Below are 18,915 nucleotides of genomic sequence, written 5' to 3'. Positions count from 1 at the left end.
ATCTGTCTTTAAGTCACTTGGAGGACATCATCCACTGAACCAAGGAAGATTTCCTGCTGGAACAACCTCCTACACCCTCTTAAAATCTCTTTAGACCTTCTTCCTTCTGTCTTCTGCTTTTTCTTATTCCTACTTGCATGTTTCAGAATAATCTTGTCCATCTTTGACCCAAGTCTGTAGATTTTAGAAGCTTTCACCTGTTTCAGGTATGTAAATCATTGACAGTACTTATAGAAATGTTAATTTATCTGCATTCTAATGGTTCTATATTTGCCAGTATCCTGCAGGAACTTTACATTTCTTGTAGCTGTGTTGGGGCATAAAAATGTACTCAGAGTTACTGCTGCCTTTTTCAGAGGTGGTTTCCACTGAGATCTCTCAGCAGTTTACTCTTTAATGTAATAATTTCTTGGAGGAAAAAAAAAACTCAACAAGCTCTTCTTAAATGTAACTGCTTCTGCATACAAGCAATTTGGAACTAACAAGGTGAAGAGAATTTCTCTGCTGTATAATTAGCTTTTTGTGTTGGATTTATCTTGTCTCTAGTGTTAGCATTTTATGCCCTCCAAATACTCCAGCACATGTGAAAGTTTACTTCCATGACTAATCCTGTTGATTTGGATCAGACTACAGGCATGAGTGAAGTTATGTGTTAATATAGGACTTTGCAGGCTCAGAAACTCTTAGTCCAAACTTTGTCCTCCCAGCCTTTCACCACGACCCAGGAATTCCAGTGGTGTTCATTCATACACAAATAAACAGATCAGGGAACCAAGGGATATTAATTGGCCTGGAGCCAGGGCAAGGAGGTCTCTTTTTTTTTTTTTTTTTTGTCTGTCTGAGGTTCTCAGGTCTGGTCTCCTTGTCCCTGTTTCTATGATGGCTCTCCATTCAGTAAAATTCTTGCCAGAGCTTCCCAAGAATCAGCTGCATTTTAAAGCAAGTATTTGAATCTATGAAAAATGTAAGACAGTTGATTTATCTGTTATGAAGTGTTTTCTAATACATTCATGTGAATTTTAGTAAAGAATGACATACAGGGTTTGAATTTTGTCTTGAATCAGTTTGTAGGTCTAGGAGAGCTGGTTTCATCATGTTGAAAAAGGAAATGCTGTGAAATATATTAAAATCCAGATGTAAGGTTTTGGGGTTTTTTTCTTATTTTTTTATTTTTAATATCAGGTTTGCCAAAATACCAGTAAGGTTATGAAACTAATAAACTAATCGTATGCTCATGTGACTCAATTGCCTCTAGTCAGAAGATAAGTCTGACTTAAAAATCCAAATATATGAAGTGTTTGTACAGTAGATGTGAAATGAGTATATCTAAGTATTAAATCACGAGCAAGTGTTATCCATCTGCTAAGTATATTAATGTACTGCATCATGTACACTGTAATGTGCTTATATTAAATTTAAAGTGACAGAAGGCAATCAATTTGGATATTTGAAAGTGAAAGGCTTTTCCAACTTTCTTCCCAAAACAGTGAAGTAAGTTGTTTTTCTGGTGATTCTGAGCTATCTTGGCAGATATTATGAGCAGGTCGATGAGAAATACCATACTACCATATCTGCCAGGGAGCTAAGAAGTGAGAGAAGTGCTGGATTCTGCCTCCACCTTGCATTTTCCCTATATAAGTATACAAAAGTTGAGTTAAATCTCATTTAGGGTGCATGATGCACTCCAATTTGAAGGCAGGAGAGAGCAGGAGAGAGGTGAATGGAGGAAGAAGCAGAATGCAGATACAATTTGGCTCCACACAGAATGAATAATATATAAGCTCAGTTTGAAAGCAGGAACCTCTGCAGAAGAAGGGTTTGCATAACCATTATTAACCATTTGAGCGTTTATCTTTGTGTGTGTTGCCTCAGCTCTAACTCAAGATCCTAGACTCCAGTCCCTATTTGTATTTACTCCCTGCCTTCTGCCTTTCCTGATCATATGTGCAATATATATCACAAATTGAACATGGCTTGTTGTTTCAGCAGATGAATGCTTGTTTTTCACACATCTGTTTTAGTCACAAGTTTATGTTGTATCTGGTAAAGAAATCCAGTAATGGACTGTGGATTGGTCAGCCAGAATACATCATGCTGTAGACATAAAAATATGGAAAGAACTCCAGACACTAGTCCTGTCTGGTGGAAAACTGTTATCTGCAAACACCATCCACGTCTTCAAACACAGACCCATGAAATGCAAACAGTAGCATCTCGTGTCAATACCTTTGGCCTGGCCATACACAAGATCTGCTGAAACGTGGCCTTTAGAGATTTGAACCTTCAAAGCCAGCCTCTTGGTGGGAAGTGGGGCTGCCTTAGGTCCTTGTGCATGAGCTCTTCAGGCAGACCTTACTTAAAACTCTCCTCCTTTTGCTGCTGTTTGAGTTGGAGTGCTGCAGATTTGCCATTTCTTTCGCTCCACCTGTATGTGTTAATGGTATACAAAATTATTCCAGCTGTACTCAAAATACCAGGTGTACAGGTATTATTTCAAGCTGCTGTATTCTGGCTATCAGATAAAAAATAGGCTTTTAAAGAATTTAAAGTTTTTTGTAACTTAAACTTGCATGGTATACCTTAAATGTGACTAGAAATGTCTGAGATAAGGTTCTTGGCAGCAAGCAGTTAAATTACTGCTTGCCCATATGAAGTGCAGTCTGGTTTACTCCTGGAATAGAAGTTTAACTCGTTAGACCAAGTTACTCCCTCTAATTCAAGACCTATAAATCTTCACCAATAAAAAAGGTTAAAAATACAGTGGCTTTTTTTAAGATAGAGAGGGGAAAAAAAAAGAAACCGTGTTCTTTCATTGCATGGGTAGCATTCTCAAAAGTGCTACAGCAATCTGGTTTTAATCTTAGTTATGATCCTAAGTAGATGCCTTCTTGACTCTGGCATCATCATGGCTGCAAAATAAGAAGCAGGCTCACTGGCACTGAGCATATGCATGTCCTGGATTCGCTCTGCCTCCCGCTTGTGGAAAGCTGGCAAAAGCAGCAAACAATGTGCCTTAACACTTTTTTCCCCTGGTTGATTGTGTTGAGATGGGACAAGCACACTGCAAAGCTGCTGCTTGTCCACTTGATGGTATCAAGTAACTGAGCATGGGAGGGTATGGCTGCTTTAATGCTCTCAACTCGGGCAGACGTGATCAGAGATTTTTATAACAGGTAAAACATCTGTGTTATGTTCTTCGCCTACACAAACAACTCCTGTGCTAGATTTAATCAGACTGTGCATAATACAGCTTGCTGCTTGGATTCTGCAGTCCAGTCCAGTCTGTTCTGGACCAACCTTGCCGTGAAGTGGATAAATAATGACTCCATCAGGAAAATTACCATGGTTCTGCTGCAAGCAGAGGACACTGCTAATTTGCATTTTCAAAAACTCTTTTATCTATTTCTAGGTGAAAACACATTAGGGAAAAAAAGCTATGGGAAATAATTTGTTCTCTAACTCTGCCATTATCAAGTAATTTCTAAGTATTTAAACAAACTTTTAGCTGACATCTTTCTGAGAACCAAGCTTTAGCAAAAGGAAAAATGTAACTTTAAGCTGGGGCAAGGAGGAAGACTTGATACTGGTCTTTCTCCTCTCGCTCTTCTTCATCATGTTTCTCCTTGTCCGAGGATATGTTTGAGCAGACCCATGTGCACATGAGCATGAGCCTCATCTCTTTTCAGAGCTGAGACCAGGCAGGGCTAGCTTTTCTCCCAGTTGTGTAGAAGTATAGCTAGCCATTGTGAGAAAGAGCATGGAAACAATTTCTTGGGTATTTTAGAGTTCTGCTTTCCCAGCTTGGACTTTGATTCTAGTTTGGCAGATTTTTCTATTTGTCCCTGACAGAAAAAAGACAGGTTTCCCATCATACCCTTTCAGAATAAAAAACATCTAGCATGGGATTGCTATTCAGTAGGAAAAGGGCTTTGCACTGTAACCCATAGAAACATGGTAATCTGGCTCATTTGGCAACCTTTTTGATGGCAAGTACGTGCAAATCTAAGGTAACGAGGGACTTTCTGTGTCAGGCTATTAAATTTCAGATGTAGAATATGCCTTGCCTGAAAAGAACGGATGGCATGATGCTGGGACAGAAAGATGTTTGGGCAGAAAGATTGCATCATTTGGCCAAGCAAAACATTGAGCCACGTCACACTGGCCTATGGGTACGTGGTTGTCTGTGCCCCGTGTGGAGGATATCTGTACCTGCCCTGAAATAAGGAGAGCTGATCCCAGGAGGAGATGTCACCCTGGCCCCGATGAGCAGCGCCCGGTTGCACACCACAAGTGAGGCAGGGCAGCTGTGAGGCAGCGGCGGGCTGTGGGCAGCCATCCTGCTCCCCACGGCGCCTCACTGCCCCCCTGCAGAAAATGGCAATCGCGTCCCGAGGGTTTGCAGGGTTCCTTTGCTGGAACTCACACTTTGCCATCACCCACGAGCAGGGTGAGTGATGGCGCTGGCTACTAACAACAGGGGGTAATGTGAGGCGCTGGAGCGGGCGCCAATGGCTCCCAGCACCTCGTGTGCTGCCAGCCGCTCTGCTATGAGCCTGGGCGCTGCTCAGACCATACTCGGGGAGCCCATGCTGAGCGCCAAATAAGAGCATGTCGCTAGTACTTATTTTCTGCTGCCAGTTTATTAATTCCAAATACTATTTCAACTTCTTATTGCCGACAGATAGTCTGTGAGCAAGTCCTTGTTTTGAAAAGTGCAGTTGTTATTCCCACATCCTGACCATAAGGTATGTGCTGCTTGGTGGAATTTGTTTGTAAACTCTCCCTTGCAACCCTCAACTGCTTATTGTGAAGAAACTATCACCTAGGGCTATGTAATCATGGTTTCTTCTCTCTCACTAGAGTACACAAAACTTTTTGTTTAGAAAGAAGAGACAAATGATGAAGAATAAATGACTAGCTATGAACTTCTGGTACACTTCATTAAAAGTCTAAGTAATTAGACTGAAACCCACAGAGCTTTTTGGATACATGTTTTCATGGCAGTTGTGACTGCTTGAATACTTGGGAAACAATAGGTAATAAAACTGCACAAATATGATTCCATAAGGAAATCTGATCCACAGTATAAACCAACACTCTTAGTCGTGTCTGAGAAGTGCCATAGTTGGACAAATCTCTTTTTCATCACATATCTTGTAAGTAGTCAGTATTCACATAAATAAACGCCAAACTGGGTGAGCTATGTGTTCTTTCAACATCTGGTCCTGCTTTAAGAAGTTTCTCTGGTTCAAAAAGTGTATCCAATACAAGAAATGTCACACAAAAGTGCCTTATAGGAGATGTACTGCAGTAATGCCCAGGTGAGAACCAAACTGCAGCAGGTCAATGCAGCATTTGGACAATAAGAGGCAGAAAGGAAAGGACCAGAAACCACCAAGCTTCCCATCAGTTCTTTGGACGTTGATGCTCCTTTTCTAGTCAACCAAAGCAGGCACAATGAAAACTTCACAGTGTGTATGGAATAGTGAAGAAGCAACTTGATAAATAAACAAGCAGAAAGAAAACTGGCTAAAATTAAACCTTCATACAGTAGGAGGTTAGTGCAGGCTGCTTCTTTGGAAGTGAGCCCTCACGTCGCCTGCCTGCGAGGGTGAGTTACACACGTTTATCCTCCGCACTTTAAAAAAAGAACGGGACAACGGACCGCTCCCGTGCTTTATGCCCGCACCGTGGGCATGACAGCCCAGCCATAAACCGCCGTAAATTCCCTCGGTGTTCCGGAGCTGCCCTCGCCGCCCCCTCCCCGGTACCACCCGGCATGAGAGCCCCTCCCGGGGCCTCTGCGACCCTCGCCCTCCTAATTTGTGAGTCTGATGTCCAGCAGGCCGTGCATGCATTATGCAAAGAGAGCCCCCGCAGGCCGCCCCTCCGCCTAGGTGAATAAATTATGCCGATGAGGGCGGGGATGCGGGGCAGCGCGGGCTGCCTGCCGCCTGCGGGCTTCCCCGCCTGGCGCGGCGCGGCTGCTGGGCGCCGGCAGGCAGGTGGAGCGGGAGCAACAAGTCCTCCGGCGGCGGCGGCAGCGGGGAGGGGAGCGGGAGGCGGAGGGGGGGCGCTTCCCGCCCCGCGCCTGAAAACCTCTCTGACAAGTGGCAAAGCGCTCGCAGAGCACGCTGCTCCCTGCGAAGGGCGGCTGGAAGCCGGGGGGGCACGCCTCGCACCCAGCCCCGCTGCCGGCCTGTGGCTCGCCGCCCCCGCCTCCCGCCGCCGCCTCTGCCGCGGGGTGGGTCGCGACCCGCTGCCGGCGGTGCGCCGTGCGGTGCGGGCTGCGGAGCGCCGCCGCTTCGCCTTCAAAGTGTGTCAGCCGGCTGCGGGCTTTGCTTCTACTTGCCGCGGGTTTTCTTTTTTTCTTCTTTTAAATAACTGTTTTGCCGTTTTATTATTTATTTTTTTCCTACTTCGTTGCTGTTATTTTTGTTATCGTTGTTTGTAAACTAATTGCCTCCATGGGGGGCGGAGGAAAGGAAATCAAAGCTGCCGCAGCTGAAGGGTGTGCGAGCACGCTGGGGAAGAGCCGAGGAGCCGCAGGACAGGATGGCAGCGGGAAGCCCGGCGGCAGTGGGAAGCCCGGCCTCGGGAAGCCCGGCTGTGGCGGGGACCGCTGCCCGCGGCGGGCCGGGCCGGTCGGCTCCGCGCTGGCCGCGCTCCTCTCGGCACTGGCCGCGGCCTCCTGCGTCTACCTGGGGGTGCGGACCAGCGACCTCCAGGCCAGGGTCGCGGCCATCGAAGGCGCCCGAGGGGGCTTCTCTGCCGCCGCCCCGCTCCCGCCGCTGCCCGGCGTTTCCTTGGAGCAGCTGAACGCGATGATGCAGGAGAAAGTGGAGCGACTTCTCGCCCAGGTGTGCGGGACGGGGGTGGCCGCTGCGTGCGGTGTGCGTGTGGGGGGCATGGGGGTTGCTCGGGGCGGCGGGCGGCCGAGGCCGTGAGGAGGGTGCCCGGGGCGAGCTGCTCGGGTGGGAGGTGGAGGGAGAAGCGGGAAAGTGAGCCCGGAACCCCGTGGGGCGGCGGGGCCGGGAGAGGAGCGGGCCGGGGGCGCCCCGGGCTGCCGGAGCGGCGGGATGGGGATCGGGGGCAGCCCTGCTGAGGCGCTTCTCTCATGGGTGACTCGCGGCCGTCCCTGCGCCTCTGCACCGCGCGTGTGGAGCCGGCGCCAAGAGCGGGGTCACTTGGGCGGCGGGGCGAGAGCCCCCAGGTGTCGGGCTTGGCGGTGTCCCTGTGGGGTGCTGAGCTCACCGAGACACTTCAGGCCGGGTCCGAGCCCCGGAGCCGTCGCTGGTTGCGCAGCCCCGGGCATAGCGGTAAATTCCAGAGTGCGGCCGCGGTCGGGAGCGCTGCCTGTGGCGGGCGAGCTCCTCGCCAAGTGCCCGCCCTCATGTTGCTTCTCTCGCCCCCAGAAATCCTACGAGCACTTGGCCAAAATACGAGTAGCGAGAGAAGCGGCTCCAGAGTGCAACTGCCCACCAGGTAACACACACAGCTCGGGAATCTCCTCTCGGAGGCTTGTAACTCTGGGCTGTTTGATATCCCGTGTTTTTGAAATACACTAAATCAGGTCCAGGGGATGCCTCTTCAACCAACAGCTGTTCCTTGGGTGCAAAAGATGTAAAAATGCAGCGAAACCAGAAAATGACTGGTTGTCACTGTGGCTCTAGATTGGAATTAATGCTAATGAAAACCACTCATTAGGCTGGATGTTGCCAAACAAGAACACTTGTGAAGATGTTAATGATCCACTCTAACAGCTGAAATATATTGTTTTAAATGGGGTAGTACTGAATCAAGGCACTGTGTACTCAACTTGGGAAGTGGAGCAAAAGCCCCTAGCAAAAATATTGAACGATTTATAACATAGATTGAAATAGGTAGAGGGTCTGTTGCAAGTTAGCAGTAATATATACATGAGTCTTTTACAGTGTTGTTTTTCTGTAGTCTTGGTGGAAAGCAGTTTTCCTAGGAAGGAATTGCAGGTTTTTCCTACTGAAGGTTCAAAACCGTGTGTGTTTGTGCAGGGATATCACTTGACTTTGGAAATGGGCCCTTCTAATACTGCACAGTTGTTTGTACATTCACAATGCAATATTTCTGTGGTCTTTGTGCTCCTTTGTGGTAGTCTGATAACTGTCAGTGTTGTTTTAGCTTTATAAACTTCTTCTAACCTACATCCAACTTTATCTAGCATCTTACAAGTTAAGAAAATAATGCCAGTGTTTCACAAGGAATGTAGGAGTTCGAGCATCCTCTGTGATGAGGCACACCAGATGCAGAGGATGCTTTGCATGTCCTCTCACTCTGTTTGAAAAACCATCTCCTTTACAGGTGGAATATCGACTGTCAACAGGACTTAAGCTGATAATGCTTGCCAGCAGGATGTGTGATAGTACTGGTATATAAGGAAGGAGCTTTCCTGGTTTAGGATTCAATTCCTGTCAAACTCATCAGTCTGAAGGGACTGCTGCATCTCAGTGTTAATGCTGCCTAGTGATTGGTGCTTTATTTTTGTGATGATACAGCTGAGAACAGAGTGCTTGCTGGTGTTGGAGCTGCTGCAGCTATCATGGGGAAGGGCAGTGTGTGACTTGGACTGTTTGTAAAAAAGAGTGCATAGAATTACTCCCAGTTAGTTTTCGTAAGGAACACTGGTTTCCTGCTGTAGTATATATATATATATATATGTATATTTCTCTAAGGCTAACATAAGCAAACTGTTCTTATTTTTTCTGTTGCTTGACTGCAGTGAATTACAAGATGCAAGTCTGTGCGCAGAAAAGAGAGTTACTCATCATGTTGTTTGCAGTGATGCATTCTGTGAGCCTGAAATTATGTTTAATTTGATGCTAAGCTCTTTCCCTCTTCTTCCTTGTTTAAATCCATCTGTTATCATATTTTCGCTTACTGTTTTCCTACTAAAGGTCAATATCTACTTTTTCATGGTTGGTGTTAGATGCTGCTTTACTTCTTCACTACCACTAGAGCTCCACATTATACCAATTTTTATCTGACCTTTTTTTCTTAAGTACGTTTTCAAATAGATAATGAGCAACAGAATATTTCTCACATGCATTGTAAAAATCCTTGTTACATGAGAGTCAAAGCGATTTGGGGAATGTATACAAGGGAGCAAGTTTTATAAGACCAGGAAAACTTACATGAATCATTACAAAGTAAAAAAAAAAAAAGTTGCAGAGAGGAGGGATTAGAAATGTGATATGGAGCTTTTCACCTCTTGGTAGCTGTTTCATTTTGGAAGCAAGTTTTGTAGTGACTGAAAGCAGTTGCCATGTGGTAGCCTCGTTTTGCAGTTGATGCTCTCATGCTTGTTGCCAGTGGACAGGTGTCTACCTCAAAATGGAATCATCTTGGGAGCCTTGTCTGAGAGAGCAGGGGCTGAGTGGCACCACCACCTGAGGACAGTGCCTTCCTAACTGCAGGCATCAGGCAGAGCAGGAGGGGATAGAGCAAATAAATTGTTGCTTCTTCATTTGGTTCCCTCTGTTAGAACTCCTTTTTGGCTGCACAGGATGGGCTTTTGTTTTAATCCTGTTGTTACAAACAGTTATGTTCAAAAAGTGTCATGGTACATCAGTGGTTTTTCTGTTGCCTGCTGTTTGCAAAGCCAAAGAGTACATTGCTTCTTTCTCACATGGTTCCCTTTTTCTTCTGTATTTTGCTCAACTCTTGTTTCTTTCCTGTGTTTCTGTAATAATAAAATACGTGTCTGTTAGAGATGACTTTGGAAGGCCTTCATGGTACAGAGGTGATTTTTGAAATGTCTCTGTGTTGTGAGAGAAGGTCACCACTGAATGGCCACCAGGACAGTTTCCCCTCATCCTTCTCTTCAAAGAGGAATAAAGATTATTTAAAAGTAGGTTACATTGTTCTCTGCCAAAAGAAGAGAAGGAAGCTCAATCTGCAGACAGGAGGGTGAGAATGTGGCCTCTGGTTCAGGATTAAAGTTATGCAACTGGCGTAGATGTGATTAGCTTGAGATTTTCATCCCCTTTTGCCTCTCTATGGTTGGAACCTGCACATTCAAAGTGGGTTTGAATTGGCTCAGTTACCTATTGGAAGCCAGATTCACAAGCTCACAGCTTGCAGGGCAGTCTCCATGTGGCTCCTTTTAATTCAGTGGTAGCCTTGAATTTCAGCTAGTGTGAAGAGTGATCACATTTCTCTTTGAAAACTTTATTTTCACTAAATGTGATTTTTCTTATTCTTTAGTTCTATTTTCTTATGAAAGAAACACAATGTGGGGTGATGTTAGAGTTTTGGTTTTAATTCTGTGCAACTAAAACCAGATACCAAAGATTTTGTAAATATTTTAAAAATTACAATAGCAAGCATTCTTTCTCTTCTTAAAGCAGAGTAATAAAGTTTGAAAAGTAAATTTGTGCTGACATTCCTCTTAAATTACCTCAGCTCTAATAGGAGTGCCAGTGTAAATCTTGTGCTTTTAGCTGGTGCTGCAGTCACTGCTGGTAGTTGGCCTTTTGCACATAGGACTGGGAGGCAAATTGAGTGGCTGAAATAATTTTAAGCGTAATAAATTAATTTTCATTTGCCAGGTGTATTTTTTATTTTAAGTTGATGTTTTTCTACTTTAAAATATGAAGAGAAAATGTAGGTGTGTAGGTACTTGTTTCATACTTCTAAATCTTCCTCTAAGTGGCTGTGGAAGCATAATCAGCTCTTATGAGGAACAGTCCAGCACCATGCTGGGTACTTCTTACTAAGTGCCAAGAATTACACAGTTGTGGGAAGAGTAACACATACAGAAGGCACAGGGATACTCCTCATTCAACAGAATTTAAAGAAATTTTTTTTGTAGATTCTTTCAGATTTTCCTCATCCCAATGTCATTCACATGTGAATGTACCTGTAGACTTCAACAAAAATGGACATATGCTTATATGTTTTAATGATCTGATCCTTTGTATATTGCAAGTGTCAAGTTCTGACACTTGCAGTTCTGTGCCATGATGTCTCATAGTGTAAGTGATCCTCAGAGCCTGCTCTGGAGTCACATGAAATTGACAGGAGTAGGAATCAAATCTGGTAGTACAAGAAGTTCAATATTTCTCAGCAGGAAGGCTGGCAGGTGATTATGTATGTCCCTTTTGACCAGTGCCCAGTTTTAGGAAGCAATTACTTTTTTTTTCCTATTTTCTGTTTTTAGGAAAAGCTTTATAGTGAATTTATTCTTTAAAGGCCCACATTTCTTTAGTTCTGCAATGACAAAGTGTAAGTTACATAAGAGATGTCTTTAACTGTATAGCTATACAACACACTGGGTATGTATGTATGTTCACTATAACTTGCATGTAAAGTTATGGGGTCTGTAGGTTTTGAGGTTTGTTTTGGGTTTTTTTTCTTCCCCAGAACATTAGCTGAACTTCAGTGTTGCATACTTGCCAAAGTTGACTGGAAATTTTATTTTGTTCTTCTTCAGTGCCACAGGTAATGTTTCTTTGTTCTTTCTCTTGTATATTTCCCATCAGGAAACATATATTTTTCTTCCTCTTGTGACTTCAGGGCCTTCACAGACTCTTTCCCTTTCTGTAGCTTCAAACTCTTTCCACAGATGCTCTGGTCATTCTTTCTCAGCCAGCTATTTTGTGCTGTTTTTGTGATCGTGCCATCTTTATTCTCTTCCAGTCCTAGAGAGCTTTATGGTTTGGCATTTGAAGTACCTCCAATTTCACAATGCAATTTGCTGCCATCAGGTTTGTTTCAGTGTAGTTGCATGTGTATAAACCTGTTCATTCAGGATGAAATGCCATAAGCCAAGGGTGATTTTTTTTTGAGGGAATATAGAATACCAATTGGTCTTTTTCTTGGTTATGGTAGATCCAGTGCAAAAACTGTGTTCTATGGCTACAGTTCTTAAGTAGGATGATGAATCTGCTGTATGTATTTTGATAGCAGCATGGATAGTGAAAATCAGTGTATTTTCTTAGAGTCCCAGTGCTATTTTTGTTGTCTTAAGCATCTAATGTTTGTTTTGACATGCAATGCAAGTACAATTTAGGTGCTCTTTCTTATTTCCACAAGGACTGTTCCCTGGAGCATTTCAATTAGTGAGGCTGAAAGAATGGAGGAGAAAGCAATTTTCAGGATTAAAAGAATCACGAAATAGGTATCAGCAGGGTATTACTCTTTTAAATTTTTTTTATTATGCTTACAGTGAAGCAGTCCTGGAAAGAAAGACTGAAGAGGTAAAGAAAGAAAAGAGAAGCTGACTTATGTGTTTACCAGTAGCGAGACCTAAGAGAAAATGTAGATATATATGAAAAGTATCCAAAGTGAATTTTTTCCTGTTACTGAAAATTTCAGTGTGCTATCTTAACCTAGCTCCCAGCACTACTTACTTCTGCCATCTCTGTATCATCTATTTGCTGAATGCAGTGCTCAACTCTAATTTCGTAATTTTTCTGACAGATCTCTGAGTCCCCCTTTCATACCTTCAGTGGTTTGATACTTTTCATTTCAGTTCCTAGATCAAGATGCTTATTGATGTGCAGCAGCATGCGACCTTCTGGGTAGTCTGTCTTCTTTGGATGACTGCTTAAAGATAGTTTCCTCCCCACAAAATAGCTAAATATATATTTTATTGGCTAAGGGGTGACCTTTTAATTTCCTTCCCTCTGGGCAAGGAAGTAGGGGGTGCAGCATGATGAATGAGACACAGTGTGGCTCAGAAGGGAACTGATTGACAGTGGACTGCACCAGATTTCTCTCCTTTGTCATATTATTGATCTCAGCAGTGCTGTAGCAAAGGTTGGCTTGACTGCAAAAGTGTTATTAACAAAAGGTTTTTCTATGACTTGAGTTGAATAAATTCAGACTTGTGCAGTTATGTCAAACAAGGCATGTTAGAAGGAAGGCTTGTTTATCTGCACTAACTGTTCTTACAATGTATGAAGATAATATTACATATAAGAATATATATATGTAATATATGTTTTTAGGCTTCCTTATTTGTGGCACTGGTCCATCTCAAACTGCGGAGGTGTCAAAGCTCTTCAGGTACTGTCAGTGTTGCAGTGGGAGAAGTGGCTGTTAAGCCCATTTCTGGAATAATGCTTGTATAGTGTATAGGTTGTATATCTTTAACAGTGTCTGTGGTAATTAGGTTTTGGTTTTTCTTGTTGTCTTTCTTAAATTGGGAAATATATGCATCTGTTTCCTTAAAGGGTCTCTAAAGCTTGTATAATTGAGTTCTCTTTAGCTATACTTAGCTGCTGTCCCTTTCCTTAAAGGTTAGTGCATTCTTGGAAGTGTACTGCCAGAACAGCCCTGATAAACCTACATTCCAGCACTCATCTTCTTTCCCTCTCCCTTCTATATTTACTGGCTGCAGCTTACCTGCCTGTTTTGTCTATACTTAGCATAGGAAAAAAACAACTAAATCTGAAAACAGCATGACTGACAGAAGCTGTTTTTATAGGGCTTTTTAGGTTGCCAAATAAAATCATGTAACTAATGTGTTCAAGTTAGCCACCTGGTGAAATCATCCATCACACTTTAATGCGTGCAGACCTTGAGTCATGTTGCTAACTGCAGCCTCTTCAGGGAGGGCTGGTCGACCCCGAGCACCTTTCCCCTTCATCATTTCTGTTGATTTCCTAAGTCAGCCACAAAAAAGGAAATCTCTCTGCTTACTTAAAACTGCAAATAAGAAGTAAGAAGGCATAGAATAACACAGGCTGAGAGAAACACTTCTCTCTCAATACAACTAAAGCTGCAGCTAGAAGATACACACACACACCAGTGAACATGATGCTGAAGGCTTTTTGTTTGGAAACTTGTGGACTCTCATGTTTTTACAGGTTAGACTTACAGCAGAACAGGGCCTGCTTAAATTTGTCTGCTTGGGATTTTTAATGAGATTAAGTTAAGCAGAACCAGCTGTTTGTAAGAGCTTAATCAAAATAAATGTCAGGACAAATTTTCAGAATGGAGTGTCCAACTTGAACGTGCAAGTTTTTTTATATCCCTTTCGTGTAAATACTGTCTTTTTTTGCCCCTGTAGATTTGAGCAACTTTAGAAGTGCTGGTCAGGTTGATATTCCAGGAGACCATCTGATATACGCTACTGGTCTCTGAAGGAAATGTATCTAGGCCATCATTGTCAAGTGTTTCCTTCCAGGTGGTTCACAACTCAAGTGTGTAGTCATTCATGACTCAACAAGTTGTTTGATCTGCTTTAATTTCGTAAATAAGTGCTGCAGCCTCGTATAAATAGTCTCCTTAGCTAAAAATAAGTTCTGCTCTGTAAATAGGTGAACATACAGTGCAAGAAATTGCCAGTACATAGGCATGCCTTAGATAAAATAATCTAGTATTGAAATATTTCCATAGATTACCTAATTTTTAGCAGGCAGACTACAATTTCCTCGTTTGTGAAGCAAATTACTTGTTCCATCTGTTGTGCTGATGAAGAAAACCTGATCATTGTGCTGTCCTTAAAACAGCTATCAAAATATCTTAGACAGTTTTGTCTGTGATGAACACTTCAAAACTTACTATGTCTGCTCCTCCCTTGTTCTTTTTTTCATGGTGTTGGAGTTTTACTAAAATTGTTTATTTGTGCAGATCTATGTTTATAGAAGGAGGCATTTACATGTAGTTGTGAGTTTTGCATGCATGTTTGCATGTAACTGTTTCTTCTTGTGCTGGGAAAGCTTTGAAACAGATGATGATGGTAATGCCTTTTAAACTCTTTGAAGAATTGTGAAGTTGCTACACAGCTATCTAAATTTTTTTGCTAGACAGAAATATATGTTCTTATAATTACCAAAGATAGCAAGGCAGCCATTTGTAAGGCAAAGAAACAATAAATGGAATGAAGAAAGAGTGTAATAAGAGAGGTGATAAAACTGGATATTACTTTCTATTTTAGAATCTTTGAAAATTAGTACAGTTATTTCAGTGACTTCTGCTTAGACATGCTCAACCAAGAAGCAATGCATATTTTAAGCAATAATATTTTACTCTGCACTGTCTTAAAATTTGCTGGGCCGTTGACAAATATGAAGAAAGCATAGATTTTATTTCCTAAGGTCATAGATGAAGTGCCTTTAGTTCAGTTTAGGTTAGTTAGCCATTAGAATTATTTTAGTTTGGTTATGCATGAATATAATATTGTAATTAATATACTGGGTAATTATATTAGAAAACTTTGAATGATTTGTGTATTTTTTTAGGTGCTTAGGAATTTAAATTGGGGTTTTGAGAATATGACTTGCAAATTTTTTTCATAGATGTTTACCTTTGCTGATGTATTTTGGTTGGAATTACAGGGGAGAGTGGATCACAGATTAACAGGCTCTCTTGGGGAGGCTGTAAAGAAGACTGTGTATGAAATGATGATGGACTCTTAATGAGTCTCTCTAAGCATCTTCCCCTCCCCTTCTGTGGCTCTTCTACAAGCTCAGCTGAGGAACCATTGAGGAGAAGGATGTCAAATGATCTTTCTCTTTGAACCTTGGTCCTCCTTTTAATGCAGTACACAGGACTGTACACCAGTGCATATATTTAGCAGGATGATGGTTTTGGTGGTTTGTCACTCTCTGCCCTGTCTTGGACACACAGCGGGCTGCCTGCTAAGTCACGGTGCCACAGTGTACAGCCCAGCTCACCTCAGCAAGGAAAACCTGCATAAAACCAGGTGGTTGATCCACTGCTTCTACTGGCTGAAATAACAGGCTTGTGCCAGGTACAGCTTCAGTCTCTTGGTACCTGGGATGTGCTTCCCTGATCAGCAAAGATTTGTGAGAGACGAGTGTTTTCCTTGTCTCCTTTTCTTTGTGTTTTTGTTTGTTTTGTTCTTAAACAAGAAGTTCATGAACTTGGCACTTTCTACCCTTTTAAATACTTTTAGTACTCTTAGGAGTACGGGGCTGTAAAGTAAAGGCTGTAAATATAATGGAAGAAAGACTGTAGAAAGTAAGACTTAAAACTGTAGTTTTAAGACCTTTGCTATTCTACCATTCACAGTTTATGCCATCTTAAGAATACCCGCCCTCCATTTATTTTCCTCCCATTTGAGTATGTTTATTATTCCTTCTCAGAATATAAAAGCACAGAAAAAAATCATTCAACAAGTATATGTTAAAGATTTAGGTTATGAATTACATTTCTTTGATGAGTGTAGTCTCTTTCTCAGCACACTGTGCTTAAGATTGTGCTGGAAAACTGCTATTTAAAGTATCTTTATAAAATTGGGTGTGGGGAGAAGTGAGGCCTGTGTTTGAGGAACACAAATGAAATTTTAAAAACAGGAAATGATATTGAAAATTGGAGACCAAAATATCTTATCAGAGGTGTGGCTGCCATTGCAGCGGTGACAGATTTGTGTATCTGAAAGCAGAACGGCGTCCTGTAACTTGAAGGACACTAGCTGAACACTCTAAAAAGATATTTATGGTTAAAGTCATAGCTGGCTACAAAGGTCTTGCTTGTGCTGGTAGTACTAATTTTGTTGCTAGGAAATGATGTGGGGCTTCTTGTGTATCAGTGCCTCAGCTGGATGATGGTAGCGTCCTCGCAGAGGACTGCAGTGCTGAAAGTCAAAGTGTGTGCCTCTTAAGTTGAGGAGGTATTTCCTTCAGTTGGGACCTCCTATAATCTGTTAAGAATACGAAAACCAGCTGCTTGAAGGCACTTCTCCTCTTCCTCAGTGTCTGAGTAAGCTCCTGTTCAGATTCCCTTGATCTTAGAGGAAGCCTTGATACCTGAGCACAGGGGTATGGCCACAGGGGATTAAAAGGATAAATAGCCTGTGTATTAATATTTTCTTCTCCAGTCACAGAGCTTACATCCAGATGATGCCCAGTGGCATTGCTGTGAGAAATGCTGTTCAGTGTTGGCTGCAGAGTCTCTGTACTCTCAGCTCTTCTGGTGCTTTTTATCAAATGCTCCTTCACTGTTTTCAGTGCCACTGCTGATCTGCAGGTGACTGCCAATTGAAGGGAGACATGTGTTGGGAGCTATCACTGCAGCTTGACATAGAGGTGATTAATGCAGTATTTAGTTCATTCCCTTCACCTTTCAGACAGGATAGCCTTCTCAGTAAAAATACTCTCTGGCTACTAATTTGGTCATTGTAGCAGGAAATGTGCTGTGTGCACACAGACTCAAGTGTAGACCAAAGTGGGGTCATTGTTAAGGTGATCTTTATGGCAGTGGTGAGCTTGAACTCAGCTTTTATTTGTTCTCTGTCTTGGTGCATGGTTGATAGTTGTTTGTGTCAGCTAATAATAAGCTGCTCAGGAAATGGCTTTAGTTGGCACTTCAAAATGCAGTGTTATCACAGAAATGGATCATGGCGTGTGCTGTAGCTATCTATGTGTGTTTATGAAAACATCTCTGTTCAGTGAGGATAATCTTGAATAAGTTTCCCAAGTGGTTCCTAGGAGAGGGCACACTGAATACTGATGAATCAGAGAGACTGAAAAATGCAGTGGTATGGCATCAGTTTCAAATGACCCAGTGCTTAGACAGCCATTGTCAATACTTACTTAGAGTTGGTGTCTTTGTAATGATGACAGCCATGTTTGCAGAAGGCTGGAAAGGTTTCTCTGTGTGAAGATGAATTGTTTTTCCAATGAAGCAAGCATGTAAGTGCACTGTATTTCTTTAATGTAGGGAGACTAATCTTAAGGGAGATTAGTATTTAAGTCTGACTGTTGTGGATTTCACTTTAGCACAGCTCTGTGTAATTCCTTAGTTTGAATTCCATGCTGAGCCATGTCCTAATGTGTGGTAGAAGGACTTTTTTATCACATTCAATTAAAAGGCTGCACATAAGCCATTACAGTGGCCAATTAAAAAGAAGTGTGAGCCTTGAAAACTGAACCGCCAACAATAACAGAGAAATAGAGCAAGACTGAAATCCTCACTTTTTTATCTCTTAAAATTGGTTTGCTGCTAGAAGGTGGTATTTTTATGTATTTCAAGCAATTAAAGTCCACTTTAGGATAATAAGGAGAAATTAATCTGTTTTCAATGTGTAGTGTAAGAACTGAAACACGCTGTCAGCTCAAATCACCTATACATAGAAGTAGCTGCTTCTGCTACCACAATTTCTGATATCCAAACATCATTTTACTGTTGGTGAAAAGAGGCTTTTAACTAATACTCTGACAATAATCAGGCCAGGTATGGACATGCACATTGCTTATTGCTTCAGGCACATTAATAATCCCAAAGATTTTAACTGAAATCATTAGTTACTCTGGAATCTGAAAGCAAAGTGTGGCCTCAGTGTTGTTTTTTTTTTCTTTTTTCGTGTTTTTTTTGTGGGGGTTTTTTGTTTTCTTTGTTTGTTTGTGTTTTTTGTTTTTGTTTTAATTTTTTTTTTTGCCATTGGTTCTTTGGGAATGCCTGTTTATGTATGCAACCATTGCCATCTACTTTAGGTTTGATATGTAGTTCTTTTCCATGATACAAACAGTATTTGTTATTCATTTGCCATTCAGTTTATTGTTTAGTCTTTTCACTCTGTGAGCAAGAACATTATGTCTGTATCTATTTCTAGGAATACTGAACTAGTTTTGTAATACTGTAAGAATTCTGGCTGCGCTTGGAGACAATCTGAATAGCAAAATTTACTGAACTTATCTGCATGGAGAAATTACGTATTCTTGCATCTTAATTCATAGTTCACAGACCAAGGAGTGTTGTTCTGAGGATTGTTTATTGCTTGAAGTGATTAGATAAAACCACTAAAAATTGTACAGAAATGTTCAGAATTTCAGTGCTGAGGGATAGGAAAGAAAGACCACTACATGCAGCTGGACCTTCATTTTAGTTTCCTTACCAACATGACTGAAGTCTGCCTATGCATGTGTGTTTCTACTCCAACAGATTTTCATACTTGGGTGAGAGGTGATT

At 42.2% G+C, this 18,915-nt stretch overlaps 1 protein-coding gene across 1 annotated transcript in view; it reads left to right on the top strand.

Annotated features, from left to right (window-relative positions):
• Positions 1 to 6,279: 6,279 nt before the first annotated feature.
• COL25A1 (collagen type XXV alpha 1 chain) overlaps positions 6,280 to 18,915 on the top strand; it is a 281,924-nt gene continuing 269,288 nt past the window's right edge. Inside the window, 2 exon segments of the mRNA XM_058024669.1 lie at positions 6,280 to 6,860; positions 7,416 to 7,485. Coding sequence (XP_057880652.1) covers positions 6,468 to 6,860; positions 7,416 to 7,485 — 463 coding nt within the window. The 5' untranslated portion in view covers positions 6,280 to 6,467.

Source organism: Melospiza georgiana, chromosome 5 (genome assembly GCF_028018845.1).
Source record: "Melospiza georgiana isolate bMelGeo1 chromosome 5, bMelGeo1.pri, whole genome shotgun sequence".
In the NCBI taxonomy this organism is placed as follows: Eukaryota; Metazoa; Chordata; class Aves; order Passeriformes; family Passerellidae; genus Melospiza; species Melospiza georgiana.
This window is presented reverse-complemented; position numbering and strand designations above follow the sequence as displayed.